Genomic DNA, 19721 nt, shown 5'->3' with positions numbered 1-19721 from the left:
AGCTCCAGTTTGGTCCCCTTGCTCCCTTTTAGCCCAACCCACTAGCAGCTCTGCTGTTGGGGCGGGAAGGGTGAAAGGAAGAAGGAAGCCTTATGTGCCACCTTGAGATGCTGAAGAACTCTGCTGTTTGCCACAGGGCGGGGTGGGGCAGGGTGGGGTGCGAGGAGAATGGTGATTGGCAAGCTGGTTGCAACAGTCTGACATCATTGGGTGGGTCTGGAGGACCCATGGAAAGCTGCTGAGTCAAGCAAGCTTGGTTGGTGACGACCCTGGGGAACATCTATGGAGAGGCGATCCCAGGCAACAGAGCCCCAAGCCCCACCCAGGGGCCGGGCTCACCTATCACCCCAGCCTTTATCCAGGGCCCAGGGACCGGGCAGCCCTGGAGAGCTCATCCAGAGCTGGCTGCAATTTTCACTCTGGTCGCAGGGGGAATTATCAGAGATACAGACTGCAAGCATGTCAGCCGCCTTTAATTAAAGCTAGGGGCTCTTTCTCCAATTTTCTCGGAACAGAAAAGTCTTGATGGGATAGGTTGGGCGTTGTTAAAGAGAACTTTTGCGAAAAGGCCAGGATGGTAGCTCCTGAACTGCTCCTTTAAGCAGACCATTTCGTCATCATCATCAGGACCCTGGTCAGCACCCTGGCACATGCATGCCCCACAGGACCCCAAAATTTTAACAAAAATCATTTTAAGTAAACAGTGGTTGCAATCCCATGATTTCAGCACCTGTGCCTGCAGTGCCCAGGTGAACCACTAGAGGTCCACAGCCCACAGAAGAATACCCCGGCTGAGGACAGGAAGGATGGCCTCCATGACCCCAGTCCTGCTGTTTCTATAGTGAGGGCTGGTGGGCCCAGGAAGACCCGTGAAGATACCAGAGAAACTCCAGTAGTAAAAAAGGGGCATGTTCTGGGCCTCAAGAAAAGCCAAAGAGACGTTTGCTGGGCGAAGGGCGAGAAGGCAACAAAGGCTTGGCCCTTAAGGACCCTGATGAGGAAGGAAGCAGGAAGCTTGGCACAATCCAATGGTGCTGACTGCCAGGCTGCTCTTTGCACAGGGTAGTCCCCAAATGGATGTGCTCACAGAGCCCACCAAGCCCTAAACTTGAGTTCCAAAGATAATCATTGGGTTTGCATCACGCAGTATTCCAAAGCGAACCAACCTCACTGGCCTGTTCCTCCAACGTCAAAAGACGGGGTTGGCGGTTCCCACAAAGCTGAACTCCTAACCCCCTTCACAGAACTCTTCTGCATGCTGTGGGGGCCCAGCTATTATCTGCACAGCAGTCTTCAGGGCCAGCTGGCTGGGCACAAGGGGATTGGCAGCCCAAGGCCTGTGGAGGGCAACCAGGGGAGGAAAGCCTTCCAAGGGTGGAAGACATCTGGAGCAGCTGCGACACCTTCCAGCACCTTGGAGACACAGTGTCCCTGTGGCCCAGGGCTGCCTAGCAGAACATTCTGGAGCAAGCCCACCCCCACCCCAACACCTGGGATTCGGGGCGTCCTTGGACTTTGCCCGTTGTGGCTTAACAGGGTGGTATCTCAGACATAGGGCCCCGTTCCTACATCCAATCACCTGTCCTTTTGGAGCATCCACACAGTCCCTCCAACAAGGCAGGTAGACTCCCTGCCCCCCCCCCCAGCTCTTTCCAGGCTCCCACTGGCACTTCCCTCCCTCCACCCTTCCTGCCCCCCAGCTATTGACCCCCACGGGGGAGAGTGAACAGCAGCCCCTCCCTGATGCTCTCCATTGCACCCCGAGATCGACAGGGCAGGTGCAAAAGGGCGTCTGGGCCCAGGTCCCCCCAGGTCAGGCCTGCCCGTGCTGCCAGCAAGGAGGCCTCAGCTGTCCTGGGATGGCTGCTCGTGGCTCACAAACGCTGGGTTGCGGTAGGTCGCCCCCGGCCCTTCGACGTGGACCGCGGTGGAGCCCAAGAAGTCCGTCCCATCCTGGGGAGGCCACGCCGAGTCCCGCTCCAGGGCCCGCCGGAGCTGCTTGTAGCGGCTGCTGGATTGGTACCCCACACATCTCTTGACCCACTTCCAGAGTGCCCGGTTCTCAATCAGCACCTCCTGCAGGAGGAAGAAAGGGCTGTCAGGGCAGGGCAGGGCAGGGATCAGCGGGGCAGAGACCTCCCCCAGCCACACTCCAGAATGGCGGATCGGCAGGACCCGTCGCAGCACCAGACACAACAGCCAGAGAGCAAAGCCTGTCCCTGGTGGATTTCTGGTGCGGCAGATGAGACCGGTGGAACTGGCAGGCCTCATAGGCATCTCAAAAGAGGAACGTGGACAGTTTTAAAAAAGGGTGCCCTGAGGGCAGTTGAGATGCAAGTCACATGTGTGCATCTGCACCCTGCACACACACGCATACTCATGTACTCACTGAAGATTGGGGAACGTCAGGACTCCCCACCTAACTTTCGAAACAGTTGAGTAAACTGCACCATTGTTCCCGTGGACTGGGACACCTCTTTTGATATTTTGTTAATTTATGTTCTTTGAAGTTTCTATTTCTTTTCTGTTGTTTGTCAGTGAGGGAGTCCAAAGATCAGACATTAAACTTTCTGCCATTATAAGCTCTCAAGTTCGCTTAAAAATGGGAGTCCTGTTGAACAAATAGTCTGTAATGGGAGTTCCGCACCTGCCCACCGGGCATCCATGGGTTAATTTGTGTGTCTGCCCTGAGCAGAATGGTGAACTTGATGACCTCAGAGCCCCCCTCAACTCCGGACTGTATGACTCCGGGACCATAAATGTGCCAAATTTCAGGCAATCCATTCAAAGTTTCCACAGGCCCCTTGAGTTAAAAAGTGCTGAAAGTACACCATTTTTTTTCACAGTTCTGTCTAATTTGGGTGCAAACTCCTAATGTATTTCATTCAGACTCTCAGGCTGGGAAGTGAGAAAAATGTCTCCCCAGAAGAAGGCAGAGGCATCTCCTTTCCCTGCTGCTGCCAAGACAACTGCTTGGCGCGCCCACCATGAAAACACCAGAGTCCAACTCAACACGAGGATGTCTGACTTCAGTGACAAGTTTCAGATGGGCAGCGGAGTTAAATAATTTCCGTCGGACTTCTACAGCATCTGCGGACAAAGCCACTGGCGCATGCAGAGTTTCATTCAGCAGATGGAAGCCTGCTGAGGCTGCCACTGACACATTTATCTGCTTAATTGACATGCTATCCCATCTCACCACCCTGGGGGGGCCCTAAAAATGATAAACCATGGACACCACATGCCAGGATTCAGCTCTGACCTGCATGCCAAAGACAGAGATCCAACGAACCTCCAGGGGGCAGCAAAGGTTGTGGGGCTGTGGCTCTCAGCCGCCCCCTGGGGGTCCTCTGGATCTTTGTCACCTGGTAACCCCAAGGAAGTGTTGCATGGTCTCTTTTTAACCTCCTACTGAAGAAGACAAATGTGGTGGAGGGGTATTCAGTCTCACTGCAACTCCCTCCCCCACCAGATCTGACCCTGGGGTGCAAAGCGGGGTGGTGGGTCCAAGGGGAGGTGGATTAGTTCCAAATGGCAGAGATGCCTATCCTGCCCTTCTCCCCTTCCTGCCGCAGTCGGCCGCCAAGCTGAAGGGCCAGAAGGGGGAAGCCCTCTGCTTCAAGGCCCCCGGCGGCTTTTTGCTTCCAGCTACTGAAATGCGGGAAGGCAGAAACAGGGCAGCTCAAGAGACAAATGCAGGATCACGCAGGAACCAGTGCCTTTCCCGCATCGCAGCACTTGCCAGCCATGCCACACTCTGCCCACAGGTTCCCAGGCAGCTTCTACAGTGGGTGGCACACTGCCGGTGCGGGGGCCGTGACTGCTCCTAAGCCCCCATGGAATCTTGAGGGGGGGCGGGATTTTGGCCCGAGGGGAAGCAAAGCAGGACCCACTCACCTCGACGGTGAACGAGACGATGAAGGTGATCAGCAGCAGGCCAAGAAGCCAGACCCTCCACAGGGTGGGAGTGCACACCAGCTGGGGGTGGGAGAGATGGAAGTAGGTCGGAGAGGGAGGGGACCAGAGGGGCGGGCTCTGCATCTGCAGCCTCAAGATTCTGCTCCCCGCTCCAGTCTGGGTTGCCCTCCTCTCCCATCTTTACATCCTCTTGGCTAAAGACTCCACTTGCTGCCTGCCCTGGTACTGACTGGCTCTCTGCTCCCCCCCGCTCGCCTGCAAAGGGGCAGCCCAACCTCCTTGGCATCAGCTTGTCCCAACGTGGAGCCCTCCAGTGGGCTGGACTAACTCCCATCGTGGATCAGCTTGAGATGTCCAAGCTGTTGGGGGTGGGGGCAGAGGGGGTTTCCCACCCACCTCCCACTTTGGCCCCAGGGAAAGTCCTGGTCCTCTGAGTCCAAAGGGCAGGCCTTGGTCCCTGGGTAGACCTGAACCAAATGGCAAGCTTGGCTGCAGGCCACAGTTCAGGCCTGGGAAACGGCAGGCAACGGGCTGCTGAAACACTCCCTGCCCTTCTTTTCACCCCCTGAGACACCCACCACCACCATCACAAGCAATATTGTAAGCCAGATGGTGGCAGGAGCACCAGCAGAGTATTCTGCTTGACTGGCTGCTGCTCTAAGCCCTCAAATCAACGGGGGGGGGGGCATAAGAGGATCGCCCCCACCTCCACGTCTCAGCTGAGTCTTCTGCCACAAGCTGGAGCCCAGAAGGGGCTGACCTGCTGCCCTCCCTGAGACTCAGCGCAAAGCCAGCCCCACCCTGGCCAGGCTGAGCAGTGGATCTCTGGGAGGGGCACCCTCCGGACCCACAGCCAGGCCTCACCCCACCCCCCACCCCCCATCCTGCTTACATCCATCTGGGCATAGAGTCCATCGAGGTTGGCAAAGAGGAAGAAGAGGCAAACCGCCAGCTGCACCATCAAGACCACGACGAAGACGTCTGGAGGGGTGAAAGCATTGGGGGGCTCAAGAGAAGCAGGCCAGGAAGAGGCAGAACCAAGTGCCAGTGCCAGTGCCAGCAGGGGAAAGGGCAATGTGGCCGAGCCAGCATGTTCCCAGACCCCTCACCTGCCGCCCAACAGTCCCTCCATCGTTCAATTGCTCTGTCCTCGATGGAGGCATTTAAGGATGCAGAGCTGGGAAGCCAGCCCAAAAGCCTGTGATGCTAATGGTGTGTGTGTGTGCATGCGTGTGCACATGTGTGCACACACAGATGGGGGGGAGAAGAGGCTCAGTGGATGCTTATTTATCATGCTCACCCCCTCCAGAGAGAGCAGAGAACAACCTGCCTGGTTGGGGACCTTGGATTCTGGGGGGTGGCTCTGGGGCTGTCACTCAGAAGGAGCTACCTTCCACCAGCCATGCCAGGCAGCCTATCGCCCTGCTTGGATACTTTGACTGGCAGCCATCCTGCAAGGGACAGAGCCTCTGGCTGCACCCTCATTCTGGGTCAGGGGATGGAGAGCTGTAAGGCCAGAGCTGGAACACGGCCAGCAGGTGACCCAAGTCCCCTAAGGCAGAACTAACGCAGGCCCCGGGTCCCCTGGCCAGAAGGGAGGGTTCACCCCAAGACTCAAGGCCACCTCCAGATGTCTTGGCAAGGAACACAAAGGCCACGCCACACCACTGGGCAGGGAGGAAGGTGTAATGCTCCCATTTGCAGGAGGAGGGAGGCACCCCTCTCTACCCCCCTGCCCTGGTGGGACCAGTTGAACTCCAGAGTGTGACACAGTGACCCCCAAGCCATCTCTCCAGACTTTTCTTGGAGATCTCTGTCATGGAGGCTCGAAGCAGGGAGGGGCCGAGTGCCCCAGACAAAACTCCGGTTGCCTCCTTGTTCCACTGGGTGTGAAACTGATTCTCCTCCATGTCAGATGCCTTCAGCACCATTCAGAGTTTGAGACTCGGCAGGTCCAAAGGCATTCAGACAAAAATGATATGCAGCCAAGCACGAGGTGCAGCCTGGGGTGCTTGGTTTCATCTCAAGGAAGGGAAGGCTTTCCATTCCTTGGGGACTGCTGATGGGCAACCAAGCTCTGGGCTGCACCCGGTGGGGACTTGTGGAGATGGGCAACCAAGCCCCAGGAAGGCTCCTCCCACCCCTCCATCGGCTTGGTGGCTCTTACAGTTTTTGTAGACCGGCTCCCTGAAGGGCTTTCCCTTGGAGAAGACCAGGGCCACCATCAGGCAGTTGATGGTGCACAGGAGCCACACGCTGGTGTTCTCATAGCTCTGGAAGCTCTCCCTTGGCAGGGGAGCTCGGTTCCCAGAGGGGGTGCTTCTGCCCACGCTGCTGTTGACTGGCTCCGGCAGCCCCCCACGAGTGCTGTTCTCTGGGGAGCAGCCTCTGGAAAGAAACCGAGGGGGAGGAGCTGAATTCACCAGACCAGGCAGCTCTGCCTCAGCGCTTTCACAGAGAGACGGTTGCCTGTCAGCCGTTGATTTGCAAGATGGAAGAGATTTGGGGAATCTCAAGCACACCATCTCCGACTGTTGCTGTAACTCTTTTTAACTATTTGGGGTTGATGTTTTGTAACTTTTGTGAGTCATTTTTAACTTACTGGGAGCCACCCAAAGTTGCACTTGTGGCCATATCAACTGTTTAAATGAATAAATAACATCCTCCAGCTTTGTGTGGGAGGCCCCCAGGCAGAAAGGGTCAGAGACAGATCAGCACCTCCCAAGCAGGGCCTGAAGGCAAAGCCACCCCACCAAAGTGCAGCTGCTCAGCCAGCTGATATGCAGAGGGAGGCGACCTTGCACAGGGAGGCTCTCTTATCATCACCAATTTCTTTTTTTAAAAAAAAGCTATAGTCTATGCTAGTAGCCATTAATAAACACTCCACAATCTGAGTAGGTTGCTAGAGTGATTTTAAAAAAATCTTTGAAAGCTTTTCTTTAAATCCACCACCATGCAAGGCTATGTTCTCTGCCCTATTCTCAGAAGACCCAGTGGCAGCAATCACGCAATACAGAACCAGCTTCCAAATTAACTGATTTTCTGGGGTTTCACTATAGAGAGCAGCAGAAAACTGCCAGTGTCCTGAGTGCAAGCAGTACACTAAGCCTCAAAAAAAACCCTGCACCCAGGCTAAAGGCTGGGCACATCTGTACGCTGTGTACCTGCCACCCTGGGCTACTCCTTGGCCTGATTCAGCCTCTTGGGGGACCCAGCCACTGAGCTGAGGTGGTTGACCGCTCAGCCGTCCAGATTTGCTCCCTATTCCATTCCCACCTGGCCCAGATCATCTAGCCAAGAATGCCAGAATGAGGGCAGGGCTGCCAAGCAAGGGGTGTTCCAAGCAGCAATCCCAGAAGGGCCGTGCTTTAAAAGTGTTATGTCCGGGGTGCAGCCATCTTAGCCTGGCACTGCCAATGCAGCTGGGTCTGTGCCTCAGCTCTCCTGGGCCCCCTTTTCTCCCCCCAGGCCTGGGGAGACCTTGGCCCATGGGGGGGGTCTCCATCTCCATGGGACTGGAGGAGCGGCCTACCTGTGGATGTCAGTGGGGGAGTACCAGACTTGTTGCTGCACCAGCAGGAAGCCGCAGACCTGTACCACCAGGCTGAACAGGAGGTTCAGCACCACGGAGAGCAGCAGTGGCGGGGCGATCAGCTGCGTGGGGGGCCGATAGGGCACCAGCCTGGTGTGAGGCCCGTTCAGGCTCACTGTAAGAGAGGACATGGGGGAGGGATTAGAGGACATGGGGGAGGGATGGGGGGCAGCAGCTGTGTCCTCTGTCCTCCACCGCAGCCTAGCTCAGGCAGAGAGGCAAAGCATGACCTGAATCCCAACCTTGGGCTTTGGCATGGCAGATGCCAGCCTGGAGTTTTGGCATGGAAGGCAGGGGGATGTTGCTTAACAGACTCTGAAGTAGCCCCAGTATTTTCTACCCTCACACTCCCTCTTGGGAGGGAACATTTCTCATGGGAAATGAAGGAACACGGGCCAGTCAGCCTTCCCCTTGGCACGCCAGCTTGGTGGCCGTTGGAAGAGAGCAGACCTGGAGGATCTGCCCCTGAATGAGGCTCCCCTGACCTGGATTGGGCCATCTTTGCCTGGTAAGAACGGGGCCTCTGCCAGGCCCAAAGGAGGTCTTGCCAAAGGGGCCCCCCTCTTGAGCCGTTTTTGCTCGGCAGACCAGGGATGGCTTATCCTCTCCCTCTCTGTTAGGAGCTGGTGCCCTTACTGGGTCTCCCTGGGAAGACCCTGACCAGCTTTTCACCCAGGCCAGTCTCTGCACGACATGGCTGTGGACTGCTTACTTGTCATCCCAATGATGGTGGTGATGGCCAGATCTTGGAAGAGAAACTGGTAATTCCCAAAGGAGCTGAGTTGCTGAAAGCAAGAAGCCCAGTTGTATGTCTTGAGCCCTGGAATGCCCAGTGGCTGGCTCCCCTTCCCAGCCCCAGACCCTCTGACTGGATGAGAGGGGCAGGGGCAGGGGCTGGGGCTTGGGCTTTCCCACCAGACTAGGGCCTCTAGGACAGCGTTTCTCAACCTTGGCCACTTGAAGACTGGCCAGGGAATTCTGGGAGTTGAAGTCCACCCATCTTCAAGTGGCCAAGGTCAAGAAGCACTGCTCTAGGAGAACTCCAGCCAGCTCATTGTGGGAGCCATTTGGGGGCAGGACTCTGTGGTTCTGCACCCTCCTCGCTGGCAACCCGACCTTGCTGCAACTGCTGCTTTTCTGTTGATGGATAAAAGCTCAGTCTGAGCTACCAGCCCCTTAAGCCCGCCCCCCCACCATAGCTGTTAGGAGACCCAGCTTCCAGTTGCAAAGAGAGCATCCCAGCCTGGTGGGGACTTATTTGAAAATGGAGGAGGACCCCTTGCAGGGAAAGGCAGGGCATCCAGAAGAGCCGTCTAACTCAGGTCTGGAGGTCCAGGGGGCAGCGCTCTCCCAAGACGATGCAGCTGGTCACTGCCAGGAAGACACCAGGCTCCCGGTGGGGTGAATCCCCGCAACACCAGCCCCACTCCAGTTCTGGCAAAATAAATAGGTGCCACGGCCATACCCAGTAGAGCAGGAGGACACCGATGTAGGAGGCAAGGCTGTAGAGGGCCATGTACTTGAACATGCAGAAGGAGGTGACCAGGGCAGCCCGGCCATGCCTGGGGGGAAATGGGGGAGGAGAGCATTAGCAAGGAGGGCACCAGGCCCATTTGGAAAGCTCAACATACCAGGCTGCTGAGTGGGGGAGGAGAAGCGAGTGTTGGAACTGCTGCAAGGAAAAGAAAAGTGAAAAAAAACCAGGGAACTTTGGAGAGGCCTTCTAGCTTCCTCTGAACACCAAGCCCAGCAGCAAGTTTGCACCCAGGGCCCGGAAGCTTGACCCGCGTTGGAGGAGCAAACCTGGTCCCTCCCTCTGACAGGCTTCTCCCGATGCACTAAAACACACTGGCCCTGCTCTAGGCTGCAAGGCCCTTGGGGGTGCCTGGCTGGCGGCTGCCTTTCCCAGCATGTGCCGCACACGATGCCTGCACCAAAGGCCTGGCTCCTGCTGCTTCCTCCACTGGATGAAGCTGCTGAAGGGCAGTCAGGGCCCCTCCCTTGACTCCGGGGTCCATCAACCCCCCCCCCGGGATAATGAGGCAGCTGCCCCTTTCTAAAGCTGCTCCTCCAGATTCAGAGCCTGCCGGCCCGAAAGGCCTCTCTCCTTCAAGGCTCGGGGTGCAGCAAGTGCAACATCCACATCGCAGTGGACCCTGCAGGGCACGGAGCCTCAACCCAGTGCCCCAGGCCCCCCTTGGCACCCCTGCCCCGTCTCTCCTCCGGGCTCTGCTGGCATCCCACCTGATCAGCTCCGGCACGCACTCGATGGTGGGGATCTTGGACGTGAAGGGGGAAGCCACCGAAGCATCCTGCTCGGAGAGGGAGATCCCCGCATGGGCCTCCTTCAGGGCCTGCAAGGAAGGAAGCCGGGCTCAGAGCCAGGCTGGGGGTGGGGAACTGGCACCCCACCTGCGCCCCCCCCATCGTGATTCGAAAGGCAATTCCTGCCCTTCTGCTGCTTATGCTCCCCTCAGGTTAGCTAACAGCAAAGGAGTCCAAGACAGCAGTCAGTGCTATGATCTCTCGGGAGACCGGGGAGAACCCGCCCAGCCAGCTGAAGGAAACCTGGCCTGAACGGGAGGCCTTTGCCAGTTGGGGGAGAGGCTCCTGGCTGGAGCAGCCGAGCCCCTCTGCCAGGTTCACGTGGACAGGTGTGGGAAGGAGGCAGTTCCATGAGCTAGTTCGGAGCCCATGTTTATGATCCATCTGGGAGTTACGCTGGCTAGCTGGGGAATTCTGGGGACTGAAGTCCAGACCCCTTGAAGTTGCTAAGGGGGAGAAACGCTGCTCCAGAAACAAGGCCGTCAGCCCTTGCCCCGAGCCTGGCAGGGGAGAGCCAGTGCTGTTGGCAGAGTGATTCCCAAAGCACGCCATCCCTCAAGAAGTTGATTCTGCCCTTTCCCAGCCCGTCGGCCAGGGAGACGCACGCCCGGCCTGCTCAGCAGCCTTGGAAGACTCACCCCACAGTCATTGGCCCCGTCTCCACACATGCCCACGTAGTAGCTGGAAGAGAGAAGAGAGTGCCCGGGCCCTCCGTGAGTCCCAGCCAGCTCGGCAGCAACACTCCTTTCTGCCCGGTTCCCTTCCAGGGGCCCATGGGGCCCCTCACTCACTCAAGCCGCTGGAACTGCTGCACCAGGTGGGCCTTCTGAGCAGGAGACATCCTGGCGAAGACCGTCCCGTTCAGGAGAAGCTGTGGGAGAGAGCCATCGCCTTCACAGAGGGCGGCCCATGGGGAGGGTGAGGGGGACCGAGACCCAGCTGGCTGGCCAGCGCCTCCCCATCCAGGCCGGGGCCTCCGCACTCACCTGCGGGAGGAGGTGCCCGAAGTGCTGGCTGAAGACCTCGTAGGAGCTCCCGCTCAGGCAGAAGTGGTATCCGCGGCCCCACGCAGGCGGGGTCTTTCCCCCAGGCTCCACAGCCGCCACCTGCAAAGGAGGGGGGGCAAAGGGGAGGCAGAAGAGGGGGAGGATCACCTCCTGCCTACAGCCAGAACACAGCTCAGCCCCTGAGCAGCCCCACCGGGCGAGGAGAATGAGGGGGAAGAGCAGCCCAGGGGAAGGGAATGGAATCCAAAAGGCCTCCTAGGGGCTCAGCGTCACCTCCTTCCCTCTGCCCTTCCTATTACAGGTAGTCCTTGACTTACGACAATTCATTTAACAACCATTTGAAGTTATGAAGGCACTGAAAACAGTGACTTGTGACTGGTCCTCGCACTTACAACTGTCTCAGTGTCCCCACAGTCACATGATCAAAATTTAGGTGCCTGGCCTGTATTTATGATGGTTGCAGCATCCTGGGGTCACATGATCGCCATTTGTGACCTTCCCAGCTGGCTTCCAACAAGCAAAATGAATGGGGGAAGCCAGATTCCGCTGCAAAAAAGGTTGTAAAATCAGGCGCAGTCTCATGATGCCTCACTTAAGGACTGCATCACTTAGCAACCAAAGTTCTGGTCCCAGCTGTGGTTGTAAGTCGAGGACTACCTGTACTTCTATTAAGATTTTCAAATCCAGAGGAGGGGGTTTCCTGCTCTCTGTGTCATTCCTTCCTTTGGACGCCCCCTCAGCCGGTTGCTGGGCAGAGAGAAACCCCAGGGAAAACAGGGGGCGTGCCACAATTAGGGGTGAAGGAAGAGGGTCTGAAGGGCAGCCCTGGCCTGAGACGAAAGGGCACCATGTGGCACAAACTGAGCCAGAGCAGAAATGTCCCAGCACACTGGCATCTCCAAAAGCAGCCAATGCCACATAAAGGCGCAGGTCCTTCCCACAAGAAGCCAGCAGAATCAAATGCCTGGAGGGTCCTTCTCCCACTCACCCGCTGCCTGCCCCTTGGGGGAGGAGGCCTCCCAGGGGAAAGAAGGTAAGCTGGTTGTGTCCGGCAGAGGCCGGTCCCCCTGGCGATGCCTGCCCGCCCCAACCTTTGGCCCTCCCCCTCCGGCCAGGACAGATCCTGATGGAGCAGGAGGGCAAGGGGGCGACCACCAAGAGGTTTGCCCAGCCAGCTGGCCCTGTGCCACTGGCCCCCTCCCGCCGGTCCACTCACCTCCACTCCGCCGCCGCCTCCCAGTCCAGCCTCCTCCAGCACTTGCCAGCTGATAGAGGCCATGGGCTGGCCTGGCCTGGCACTGGCCTCAGCCAGAATTACCTGGCTGCCCTGGGGGACCATGCCTGCGTTCCTGGCCACAGTGATGGCGGTCTGGAGGTTGTCACCTGGGAAGTTGAGACCGCCGAGTGACCGACTGATGACTGGAGCTCCAGGAAGCCCTGTGCTGGAGACCAGGGCTCTGCCCCAACCCGTGTCTTTGGGCAGGTGGGTTGGCAAAGCAGGGAGAAGGGTGCCCCTTTGACGCCAGATGGCAGTGCCCCCCCTTTCCTCACACAGAAGGCGATGCTGGTCCCAAAATGAGACTCATTGTGTTTTGGCTGCCCCCAAAGCTCACCCCAGCCCCTGCAACATCCCCATGTGGTTTGCTCGGTCGTCAGGCAGTCGTGAAGGAAGGGAAGCATGGGAGGTGTGGTGGTGGTGGTGGAAGAAGGAGACCCAAGGGGAGGAGGAGTGGGGGAAGCCCGGCCAAAGCGGCCCTGCTTCTGGGGCCTGGCTTCAAGGCTGGTCGGGAGGCCCGGCCCGGCCCCCTGCTCCAACGCAACCCACGTCGGCCTCTCTGGTTCACAGGCCAGGGCTCTGCCAAGGACTCGAACGCTGGCCAGACCACCCACTGACCTCTCTCAGCACCGAGCAAGGGGCTCTCTCCCGGCCCGGCCCCCGGCTGAAGAGGCTGACCCACCTGTGACCATCACGCTCCGGATGCGGGCCCTGTGGAGCTCCTCCAGGACAGGCCTGGTCTCGCTCTTCAGGCGGTTCTCCATGACCAGCAGGCCCAGCAAGGCCAGGCCAGACTCCAGCTCCTCCCTCGGGTGGAGGAAAGGGGCGGGTGAGTGGAAGGGCAGCCCAGTCGGCCAGTCCTCCCTGGCGGCTGGGCCCTTGAGGAGGAGTGGGCCAAGGCGGTCCTCCTTGCCCAGCTGCCCGGGAGGCATCTGGGGACGGTGAGGCCCCTTGCCCGCCTCTTTGCTGGGAGCAGCTCCAGCTACCAGCCAGCCCCAGCAAGGCCCGCGCCAAGGGACCCCATCGTGCCACCAGCAGCTCTCCCTCCCCACTGCCTCCTGTTCTCCGCCAGACTGCCTGGCAGCCTCTGGGCCGGTCATCCTTCTTGGCTGGAAGTGGAGGAGCTGCACTCTGGCATCACCTGCCAGGCCGGCCTGCCCGGCCCAGGCAGGCAGCAGCAGCACCACCAGCAGCAGCACCAGCCCATCCTCCCGCCCCGCCCACCGGGCCCTCAAGCCACTCACCTTGCCAGAGCAGCTGCTGCCTGTCCTTCCTGCAGGCGCTTGTGTGCCAGGGCAATGACCCGGAAGCCCTGGGAAGTGTAGCTCTGGAGTTCGCCAGCGAAGCTGGGGGGCACTGGAGGCAGGGGGGCAAACAGTCAGGCCCCAGGTGGCCCCTCCCAGGCAGCTGCTCACAGGAGAGCTTGGGGGTGGGGGCTCAGCAAAGAGAAGCCTGCCTGTGCAGTTGCCCTTACAAGGAAGGCAGCCTGCCCCGGGGCCAGCACCAACCAAGATGGGGGCGGATCCCCCGTCTGCCCTGCTTCCAGGGTGGAGCTCCCTTTGGGCCCTTGCCCAGATTAGGGGTCCTACAGAGAAGCACCCCTGGCTCAGATCTTCCGGAGCTCAGAGCCGCCTCTCCTCCCCAACCGCCAGGCTAGAGCAGAGCCTTCCCTCTGCAGCCCTCCGTGCTGCAGCGGGCAGAAGGGTGGCTCGGGGCAACGCAAGCTCTGCTAGCTGAGGGCCCAGCCAGCCCACAAAACCAGAGGTCACCTGTCTCTGGCCTGCAAAAACTGGCCACCATCTCTGGCGCGCCCTTCATGAAGACCTGGCAGTCCCCGGGGAGCTCCTGGGCAACCACGGTCATCCGCTGCAGGGCCGAAGAGAACGGGAACTGCCGCAAGACGGCCATCGCCTCCAAGGGCACCTGGGGAGAAAGGCGGGAGCTGAGCCGGCCTCCTGGCCACGAGAGAGAGAGAGAGAGAGAGAGAGAGAGAGAGAGAGAGAGACATTTCCCTGCCCACATAGTGATGCCCAGCCTGATTCGCCTGGTGCAAAAATGGGCCTGGGACATTGACCAGCAACCCAGCACCTTCTTTAGCATGCTGTGTGAACCTGGCCAACTAGGGAAGCTGGAATAGGGTTTGCTGGTTTGCATCGAGTCACACAACTCAGGCCCAAATAAGCTGTTTACATCCCAGTTCCCCCGGCAGTGCTTCCCACTCTGCCCACCAGCAGCAGCTGGAGGTAACAGCATCACCCATCCTGGGTGGGTCCCTGGCAGCACCAGGAGATGGCCACAGACTCACTCACTCAACAACTTAGACATAAGCAGGACAAGTTCCCTCAGTTGGTCCCAGAGCTGCAGCTCATGCAGACACCCGTTGCCCCCCGCTTGAAGCAGCTGCCCAAGAGAAAGCCTAGGCCAGCTCAAGGTTTCCTACCCACAGCAAAGGACTCCACAGCTTGGGGGCAGGCGGATAGTGTCAGACCGAGTGATTCCAAGGCCTGGTCCCTGAGCGGAGCACCGCCGGGGCCCGCCTGGCCCTCACCTGCACAGAGGCCCCCTCTCTCTGGGATGGGGCAGTGCTTGGGGATGCCCCCTCCACCAGCCATGTTTGGGAGACCCCCAGTGCAGATTCCTTTAATGCCTCTGGAAAGCCTCCATCACCCAGAGTTTCCCCGCAGGAACGGTGCCTCAGTGAGTCTGTTGGGCATCTTTTTAAGGAGCACCATTTTTAGTATGGTCTGAATTTGTTTTTTATTTCTAAGCAATGCAAGCAGAATACGTCATTTTATGAGAACAGGTATTATGAAATAAATAACCAATGTTGCATAGTTGGTGGATTACTGGTTGAGAGCTACCTCACTCTGGGCATGGCATGGCCTTGAACAGGCTTCCCCAGCGCAGTAGCCGTCAGATGACTCAGACTACGGCTCCCATCCCAGAGGATGCCCAACTGGGGAAGGCTGGACCTGCTGGAGGCGCTGCCCCCACCACATCCAGGCCGACCCCCATCTCTAAACGTCAAACAAGTTGCTTTACTCTAGGGATCCAATTACAGCAGGCCAGGCCTAAAGGAGACCAACACATAGAGCCCTCTCTTGCAAGTCAAACTGGGCACAGTTCTTAGCAGCAGGACTAAAGGCTGGCCACCGCACCCCGGGCGGTCCAGGTAGTCTCCTGCCCAAGGATTCAGCTCTGCCCTGCTTCCGGTTCCAGACAAGATCAGCCGGAGCCTGCTCTCCACGGGCCCAGCTGTGAGCAGGGATATCAAAGGTTTGTTCTTGGTGCAAGTGGATGCAGCCTGATCGGCTATGCCGTTAATAACCTAGACATCTTCTGGATCCTGCACTTCCTGAATGCTGTGATACAGTTCCTGGCTTAAAACAGAAGCATCTTGCCAGGATTAAAACTGCATCACTTGCATACATTTAAGAGCAGTGCCTATAAAAATGCAAACATAACGTATTTTTTCTTTAAAAAGTTGTATCTATTAATGCAGATTTGAACAGATTTATAGGTGGGCAAATGCAGAAAAGAAGAGAGGAGATTCTTTTCTTTGCTAACTGTGCCTCCTGCCGTTAAGGGCTGGCAAAAGGACCGGGCATTTACCTCTGCAGCTTCAGATCCTGGTCGGACCATCACAGCGAATGCTGGTCCTCCTTCTCTATCAGCGGAGTCCACAAATTCCTGTTGTTTTAAACAGAAGGGAAAGTTATATTGTACCAAGATGTATAGGCTCTATGTTCATTTAAAAGGTGGATGAGATTACCCAAGACTTCAAAAAGAGAGAGCTTCAGGAAACACACTGTTCTGGTAATGTCAGACTGCAGAAAAGAAATCCGCGTCTGTTGGTGTCCGGTGGCAGGGGCACATCATGACATCACCAGCATGGAAATGATGCCATGACAAGATTCATATCATCTGAGTGATGACATCATGACACACGTGGCTTCATTTAGGCTTGTTTCAGATGCCTCCCTCTGGGTCTTGAACCAGCGGTGAAACAAATTGTTTGTCCGGTGATGTGCCAGGGCGTAGTGAAGAGACTAGGTTGCTGCCCTGCTGCCCCAAGAAGGTGACTGAAACGGGTGAAGTGGAATCTGTTTGGGGGCTGAGTCTGGTTGGAGGGAGAGCATGGAAGATTGCACACCAAGGACTTCGTCAGGCAAGCAGCCCGCAGATTGGGCAATGTGGAGCATCTCTCCTCCTCACTTCCCACACCCACACTCCATACAGGTTCCACATCAGGGGACACCAACAGCACTGATCCCAGATTTAGACTAATTCAAGAAGAACAATTTGGAGCTTCACCCAGTGAGTTGCCTCAAACATCTTGAGGTCCAGCGGATCTCCCTGAATCTTCCCATCCAGGACCATCAAGGAATGGCAGCTGGCCATGGCTGCATACACTGGGCTCCAGGGCATCGTGCGGCCCGAAGAGAAGCGATGGACCTCCTGGAAGCTGGGTTTGAGACAGCAAGTCACACACTTTTGCACAGGGAGGCTTGGCTGCCCCACAGAGGTGAGAAACCAACCACCCCAGATGAAGGCGTATTTAGTTGTCTCAAGTTCTGAGCCTCCGAGTCTTCCCAGAAATTATGCTTCAGCTCCTGTTGTTCTTCCACAAGACCTGTGGACCCCTATGCCTGGCAAAGTATGGTTGTGCCCTCACTCTGAGATGGATAACCCTGGGTGGCCAGTCTAGCTGCTTGGAGCCCCTCCAGGAGGAAAAGAGATCTTGTGAGCATCTGATGGGACACAGCAAAAACCCTTCTGGTTTCAGCAAAGTGAAGAAGTTTTAGAACCTGCCTGGAGATCCTGGGGAAGAGAGGCAAGATCCACCTTCTGTGGGGATGGAGATTTTATTCTGGGGTTTCATCTGACTGAATTTCTGAAGTGCAGGATAGATGCCCTCAACTCAAGCTTGACTTAATGGACGTCTCTGTCCAGGTTTGGGGCAGAAACACTGAAGCTGTTTGCCATTGTCTTCTTCTGGGATGATTTTTGACTTTCAGTCTAGTCTGAGCAGGTGGCAGCCCAGCCACCCATTCAAGTGCTAACCAGGCCCAACCCTGCTTAGCTTCAGGTCAGGCAAGATTAGTCAGGTGTTGCCATCTGCTAAGATTCTGAATTTCTCAGAGACTTCAATGGGTAGCAGGATCAGGACATTTACAGTCACCCAGATTCCAACATCTGCTAGGCAAGATTATTGCAATAAGTTCTACTTCTCAGATATAGCAGTTAGCTGAAAACCCAACGAGAGATTAGAGACAGATGGCTGGAAGTCAAAACAGGCAGAAAAACAGAAAGACAGAGATGGGTACCTCTTTCCTTCAGCCAAGACAATTCCCCAGAGGTCCAGCCCATCTTCAGTTAGTGTGCCAGTCTGTCAGTGGGTCCACCAGGTGCCAGAGTCGAGGCAAGAACAAAACAACAGGGCACAGTCAGGAAGCAGGAGGATGTGAGAGGGAGCTGTCAAGCCCTCTGAGGTGCAATCTCGCACTTGTGAGCTTTCTTTGGGGTTCGGGGTAATTGTGCCACAGATCTGATCTTTGCACCTCATGGAGAAGGTTAACAAGTTTCTGAAACATGCACCAGTACTTGATTATAATTCCAAGTCAGGATGGTGAGTGGTCTGTAGGGAGCCAGGGAGATTACCTTGGAGAAGGCATCCAGAAGCCATTAGCACCACAGGCACAGAAGAAGCAGGTGTTAAGCCCAGGGGGTGGGAGAGCAAGAGAAAGAAACTCAGACTGTCCCCCCCACCCCCGCTGGGGTAGAAAAGGGAGGGAGGGAAAACGAGCAGACTTGCAAGATTCTGTTACTAGAGCCTGTCTCAATAAAGTTTGGTTCTAGTCTTCCTGTGGGCTCAGTTAAAGTTAAAGATGAAATGAAGACCAGACTTTTCTGCCAAGTATTTGGGGCTCAAGGAATTTCTGAAGCCTTTTTCAAAAAATCTGTTAACTGCTTAAATTTAACATTTTTAGGGAGTTGTGTTTTATGACTTCATATGAGCTGTTTGGAGTTTGCTGAACTGGGGTAGGCCATAAATTATGCAATAGTAAACATGCCATAAACAAGGGGTCCCAGTGAGTTCCTAGGGGTGCTGATTGTGAACTAGAATGCTGAGATCAGTGCTGCCCTCTGGGTGGGTTGAGCTACAATTCCCATCGCACCCAACCAGTAAGACCTGCCAGCTGTACAAGGTAGACAGGAAACTCCTGCTCCAAAAAGAGTCCCAGTTGGCCCACCCACCAAAACTGGGCAGGGGCCGCTCTGCCACAGCCTCTCTTTGCTGATCAAACAGGAGTCCTGAATCTCAGCGATGTGCTCTTTCAGAGAGGGAGACTCCGCCCCAACCATCATGAAAGCCAAAAAGGAGCCAGATGGTTAGGGTTAGGGTCCCTACACAGATGATCTCCCAGACCAACTGATGTAGGTTCCATCCCATGTTCAGGATTGAACCCCAAATGAAAGCACTCCAAAAACTTCACATCTAGGACTCTTTGCACCTGACTTTCTGTCACCTTTCCCAAAACCTTCCATAAAAATGGAAAAACAGGCACCAGAAGAAATTGTCCAACCCAAGAGATGGCTTCTTCAGGAGGGGCTGCAGCACCACCTCCTTCAAGGTGAGTGGCATCACTCCCTCTCTCAAAGAGACATTTAATGACTTTTCAAATCCAGCTACACACCCATCACCTCCCCCCAACAGGCCAAAGGACCTCGGGGGACAGGGATCCAAACTGCAGGTGGAGGAATATATGCCTCAGAAAACTGTCCATTTCCTGAGAGTCCCCAGGCTGAAATGAATTCCAGATAATGTCACTAGATTGCCCCAGTCGCCTCCTCAGAGTCTGCCTTTGTGGGAGTGAATTTGAGCAATTTGGTCAGCAAAGTGACTTGTAAACACATCCCAGCAGCCTGAAAGGAGATTGTCCTACTTGCCCTTTCCTAAACCATTACCTGTCTCCTTAGACAGGACCATTGGATGACAAAGAGTCTTCCCCACCCCTCCTATCTCTAAGCCAAGGACATGAAGCACTTTGACTCATGGCCTCCACAGCTGCTCCCACCCAGCAACTCTTGCATTTCTCTCCCAGTATCCTCAGGCTGAAATTCTTGGCTCCCTTGGGAGTGAAAACACTCACCTTGTCGAAGCAGATGAGGTTCAACTGGCCACACACATTAATCCTCTGGGGGCTGATGCAAAAAATCCCTTTTTTCTTCAACCTCTTCTGGGTGTAGATGATCCCTGTGGTCAGTGCAGCAGGCAGAGCCGGAGGTACTGCAATTGTGATGACATCCAGGGCTTTCTTCACCACCTCTCCTGCCTCTTGCTAATGGACATGTGGAAGGAAGGATGGTGGCCATCAGCAAGAGCAGATAGAGAATCCATGCTTAGATGGAAAGGCTGTATGTCAAAGAATGTGAGTGTTCCGCCAGCTTACATCCTCACACTAGGAAAATCCTTGGTAAGAAGGTTGTCTGAAAGACCAAGGAGGCAACCAGCTGCTTTCCAGATGTTTTGCACTTTAACTCACTTCAGCCACAGCCAGCATGGAAAATGATAAGTGATTATGATAGTGGTCATCTGAAA

The 19721-nt window shown here is 56.3% G+C and overlaps 1 protein-coding gene across 1 annotated transcript in view; it reads right to left on the bottom strand.

Annotated features, from left to right (window-relative positions):
* Positions 1-19721, bottom strand: part of LOC134499535 (probable cation-transporting ATPase 13A4) — a 180240-nt gene that overhangs the window by 139671 nt on the left and 20848 nt on the right. Inside the window, exons 12-30 of the mRNA XM_063306229.1 lie at positions 19273-19461; positions 17446-17507; positions 16433-16583; positions 15731-15808; positions 13888-14041; positions 13363-13474; positions 12801-12925; positions 12059-12225; positions 10822-10926; positions 10627-10706; positions 10474-10516; positions 9755-9864; positions 8976-9072; positions 8223-8295; positions 7451-7625; positions 6086-6306; positions 4811-4899; positions 3898-3978; positions 1243-2076 (exon numbers count right to left, since the gene is read on the bottom strand). Coding sequence (XP_063162299.1) covers positions 1846-2076; positions 3898-3978; positions 4811-4899; positions 6086-6306; positions 7451-7625; positions 8223-8295; positions 8976-9072; positions 9755-9864; positions 10474-10516; positions 10627-10706; positions 10822-10926; positions 12059-12225; positions 12801-12925; positions 13363-13474; positions 13888-14041; positions 15731-15808; positions 16433-16583; positions 17446-17507; positions 19273-19461 — 2343 coding nt within the window. The 3' untranslated portion in view covers positions 1243-1845. The remainder of the gene's footprint in view (positions 1-1242; positions 2077-3897; positions 3979-4810; positions 4900-6085; positions 6307-7450; positions 7626-8222; positions 8296-8975; positions 9073-9754; positions 9865-10473; positions 10517-10626; positions 10707-10821; positions 10927-12058; positions 12226-12800; positions 12926-13362; positions 13475-13887; positions 14042-15730; positions 15809-16432; positions 16584-17445; positions 17508-19272; positions 19462-19721) is intronic.

This window comes from Candoia aspera, chromosome 6 (assembly GCF_035149785.1).
Source record: "Candoia aspera isolate rCanAsp1 chromosome 6, rCanAsp1.hap2, whole genome shotgun sequence".
NCBI classification, from domain to species: Eukaryota; Metazoa; Chordata; class Lepidosauria; order Squamata; family Boidae; genus Candoia; species Candoia aspera.
Note: the sequence above shows the minus strand (reverse complement) of the source record. Positions and strands in the feature narration are given on the sequence as shown.